Source organism: Pygoscelis adeliae, unplaced genomic scaffold (assembly GCF_000699105.1).
Source record: "Pygoscelis adeliae isolate BGI_AS28 unplaced genomic scaffold, ASM69910v1 Scaffold164, whole genome shotgun sequence".
NCBI lineage: Eukaryota > Metazoa > Chordata > Aves > Sphenisciformes > Spheniscidae > Pygoscelis > Pygoscelis adeliae.
Window position 1 is genome coordinate 643273 of NW_008824545.1, and position 4957 is coordinate 648229.

General features: G+C 37.7%; 1 protein-coding gene across 1 annotated transcript in view; it reads right to left on the bottom strand.

Moving 5' to 3' along the window:
• Window positions 1-4957, bottom strand: part of LNPEP (leucyl/cystinyl aminopeptidase) — a 39432-nt gene that overhangs the window by 11881 nt on the left and 22594 nt on the right. The window contains 1 exon segment of the mRNA XM_009321783.1: window positions 1933-2093. Within this exon segment, the coding sequence (XP_009320058.1) occupies window positions 1933-2093 (161 nt within the window).

The window sequence follows — 4957 nt, forward strand, 5'->3', positions numbered from 1 at the left end:
TGTCTTTCTTATGCTGAGGGCTCCAGAGCTGGACACAGTACTCCAGGTGGGGTCTCACCAGGTCAGAGTAGAGGGGCAGAATCACCTCCCTCCACCTGCTGGCCACGCTTCTTTTGATGCAGCCAAGGATACAGTTAGTCTTCTGGGCTGCAAGCACACATTGCCAGCTCATGTCCAGCTTTTCATCCACCAGTACCCCCAAGTCCTTCTCGGCAGGGCTGCTCTCAGTCCCTGCGTCCCCCAGCCTGTATTGATACTGGGGGTTGTCCCGACCCAGGTGCAGGACCTTGCACTTGGCCTTGTTAAACCTCATGAGGTTCACACGGGCCCACTTCTCGAGCTTGTCCAGGTCCCTCTGGGTGGCATCCCGTCCCTCTGGCATGTTGACTGCACCACTCAGCTTGGTGTCATCTTCAAACTTGCTGAGGGTGCACTCGATCCCACTGTCTATGTCATTCATTGATGAAGATATTAAACAGTATTGGTCCCAGTACGGACCCCTGAAGGACACCACATTTCCTAGTACTTCTTCCTCAGTTCCAGCATGCTAAGTAGCTTGTCCAAAGTCACATGGACAAGAAATCTCTGGCTGTATCAGAAATTCAGCCAGTATTATTTTCACCTCAGTCCAATGTTCTGTCTTCCTTTACAAGTTTTATTATTTTTTAAAAAACAATTTACATTGATTCAAGTACAAGACTCAAATTGCTAATCATTGTAACAGAAACCATAACTGATTGCATACCACAAAGACTGTCTCAAATGAACTGCAAGCTGGAAGAATAAATGGTAAAGTGGCTCATAATGATCGTAAGGACTTGACTATTTAGAGAAAAAACAACTTTGAGTGAGATGAAACAAGTTGCATGTATGCATTCCAATTTTGACAGGGACCCCTTCTGTGTATGACTCACACAGAGAGCTCTTCTTCAAAAGCTTTTCATGCACTCCCCAAATTGACATCAGAAGAATAATAAAGCCTAACAATCCTTCCCTTCTTCCCTTAACCTTTCAATCACACATCACTTTCCTTCCTCCACATAACAAGAATAAAACAAAGCCCTGTAACTTCCAACATTTCAAGAGACAAATTCCTTTCACAGGCCTGATTCTGCAAGATGATGCAAAGGACTCTGTTCCTGTTAAGACTTCAAACAACTGAATAAAACCACCAAAATCTCAAAAGGATTCAAACCTACATATTTTGGGTTGTTACAAAATACAATAAGGTTCATAATATAAGACATATTTGCAGTAAATTCATTTTTACAATTAGCAACTGCCACATCTTTGCTTCTTCAGCATTTGCATATATACTTCCTTTTAGTTCTCGGTACAATGGATATTGCCTCTCTTATGTATTCAGCCATTTGCTGTCATGTATTAGTGCCATCTTAAAATTTTTAAGCCAATACAGCTTCTAACTTCTCTACTTTCCTCTAGCAAAGCCCAAGATATACACTGAATTTTGGCAGGAAGGAACAGAGGCTCTAAAGTAAGACATAGGCACCTGTAACTTCTGCAAATTCTGCAACCTGTCTTTCTACAGCTTCTCATTAACCACACAAAACTTTCTGAAATTAAAAGGAAATTTTACCTGTGAGATCTGCCTTTTGATATTAAAAAAACTGAAGAATTCATTCTACTATTTACCACAAGCACCATCTCAAGCCTAAAAGCTTCAGGAAAGGATGCAAATAAGAAACTCGGCTTACAAAGGATGCCACAGATTTTTACCAGTTTCTTGGGTAGAAATAGACATGGATCTTCAGGCAGATATTAGATGTGTGAATTTCTGTGCCAAATTCTCTATTACTATCTGCCTTCAAAGAAAATACTAGAACCCCTGAATACAAGTGAGAAAGATGTACAAGATACAAGAAAGATATCTGCAGGTAGATTTTAATGGATAAAAAGTATTAAGGTAGTAACCTTGCATCTGATGTCCAATTTTCTGGTTCCATGCGATACAAAAATTTCTCTTGCTGTACAGAAATAATCTTTCCCTTTCGGACAACAGTGACTAAAGGAAATCCTTTATGCAGAATCCAAGTTTTCATCAACTTTTTTACATCTAGTGTTCCATTGGTAATCTGTAAAAAACAATCATAAGATAACAAGAAAATGGCAAATGGAGAACATTTTTAAACCTTCCTCCTTAACTTACAAAGTAAGTAGCAGCGTGATTCTGCATCTGTAAACAATCACTTTGACACTGAGCTTGTAAATTTTGTAAGCAACAATAGGGGAGCAAATGGGTTTTATTTTCTTAAGTTGGGGGAGTCCTAGTCAAGCAGCGGAAAGATGAACTGGACACATTAGGTAGGTTGAACTGGTATGTCATGAAAATGGAGAAGAGAATGTTACAGAAAAGAGAGTTATGGTAAGCTCCCATGCTCTCCCCTACCCTTTCTCTTTCCTTATCAGTATTCTGATATTATGGGGGTGTTTCAGGTTAAAGATCTTATTTTAATTCTGAAATGAGTATTAGATATTGAATTAAAGCAACAGTGTTTGTACAACAAAAACAACGTATCCTCTATATTAAGCACTCTTTTTTTTTTTCCTTTTCTTTTTTTTTTTTTTCCCCTCCTCCCACTTACCAGCCTTTGCATAGCTTAACCTCTAATCTCTTCTAATCTTTCAGGAACCGTTTGTACTACAACACCCCCATTGAGGGACAAGTACTTTATAATGTCTACATATCACTGCCTCTTTATTAGCAGAGATGATCACCCAACCTGAAGAAGACAATACATCCCCTAACTTATGAAAATATGTTTTAGGTTAAGCCATCAGGAACATAAGGAAATGAATATGTCGTTATTCAAGTTACATTTAATTTTTACCAACCTATACTCCGTCTTTCTCTAGTTCACCTCATCAGCAACTTACTACCCACTGTTCTTTGTTCGAGCCAACAATAACATGTACAGTTTACCCCCATGGGAAAATACTATATTATTTATGTAGAGAATGGCCATAAACTTTAAACAGGCGTTTCAATTCCAGGGAAGCAATTCTCTACCAAAAGTTTAAAATCTATAGACTTTGAAGTTTACATGTTCTTTTACTTTTTACATACTCCCAAAACGCTCTTGGCTAAATCCTCTTCCTCTGTCTTGTTATCACAAGCTATCGTTGTTACTACAGTGTTACATTATGCATTCATTCCCTTCATAAATTGCCCAAGATGTGCTCAATGCATGCTCTCACTTTCTTTTGCCGCTATCTTTTCCTTTCCTTCCTGTTACACTTTGAAACGACCAAGAAATCTATAAGGTCAATGCCAGCCAGCCAAAAAAAACCCAAACCAAAAAAACGCAAACCCAAGATGAAAGGAATGTTAAGAGATCAGGAAACTAATTAAGTCTAATATTTGCACCTTGCCAACTTGCTTGTTTTGCATCTCAGTCTTCCTGTGCTAACATTGTGAGCCACCTAAAGACTAGCAGAAAGATTTGTGTCTAATCTGTACAGAGACATGAGTAAATTTGAAGTTCGCTCCACTGAAATAATTCTATTCCAAAATAGAACCCTTCCCAATCACCTGAAATTAAACCAATTTGTTAGAAATTATAGGTTCATAGTTTCATCATAGCAAAAATTTTATTGACATTAATTGATTTTATTGACATATCTTCTTTGAACAGCAGCTCCTAACTCCAATGAAAGTAACACATGAAGATGACTTCATCCTTCTTCCCTCTTGGCAAGCTATACAAAAAGTTTGCTTCCTATGTTACAGATTTTTCATTTAATTCACATGCAGTTTTCTCATCTTCACTCCAACTATGATTGTTGATTTCCACAGAGAAGGTTAAGACTTAAGAAATTATTGTGCGTTTTGCTGTGTGGACAGCAAAAAATTATGATCAAAGAAAAGGCCACTTTTGTGGTTGGAATTTTCAAATACATTCAGCCTAGGTATAATTAATGGGGACAAAAGGAAAAAGAGTCTGTCAATTTGCTGAATATCATAGATTTGTGTTTACTATTACCATAAATATGGGAAACAACTGAAAAGAATATCAAAGATCTCAATACGTGATAATACTAATGATTTAATTGTCATAAGGGAGACTCAGTGAAACAGTTCACATCTAAAATGGAGAAAAATCAAGAAGTCTAGAGATATCGCCTCTTGTATTATGAAGATAAAACTTTGAAAGAAAATTTTAGCAGATCTGGGCACTGGCTAGATTCCAAGGGCACTAATAATGGTATCAGTCAACTCAAAGATCAGATAGATACACAATATTTTGTGTGAGCTACTCGTATTCATCTAGTTCATATAGTTTTAATTATTCAGACACCTACTGGGGAAAAATATTATTGAGCAAAGACTTCCCATCAAGTTTGTAGAATGGATGAACTTTTGATACCAAGGGCAGAGAAACTAATCAGAGATGCAGCCCATTTAGATTTGACTGTTAACTAACAGAGTCTAGATGAGAATCTGAAGGTGAAAGACCATCAGAAAGCAAGAGAAACTAAGAACTCAAGATACAAAAAGAAAAATATTAAGACAGAAAGAATACCAAAACAAAGGAAAATGGACACAGGGACAGTACCTTTCAGTAAATTTAGAGAGGCAATAGGTGAAAATCAGTGGAAAGAAAATTTGGTACCTTCTCAGGGAAGCAAAATAATAAAAGCCCAAATGTAAACTAACTCATTGCAATACCAGACCAGTCCAGCTAAACTATGAGTCTTTGGAAAAAGGGAATACGAAACTGTACGAAAGTGCAGGCTATGTGAAAACACAAAATTAACAGCATTAACACTTACATGCAAAAAACCCCACAAAACAAACCAAAGACTCAGGCACAAAATGAGGTGCAGCGAGAAATGGACACAAAGGAAAAGGCAAACATTGTAAGCAGCATCAGAAAACATCTAAAGAAGCAGTTGGTGGGTTCCTCCACACCGAAGGGCAGCTTCTGGCAGATGATGC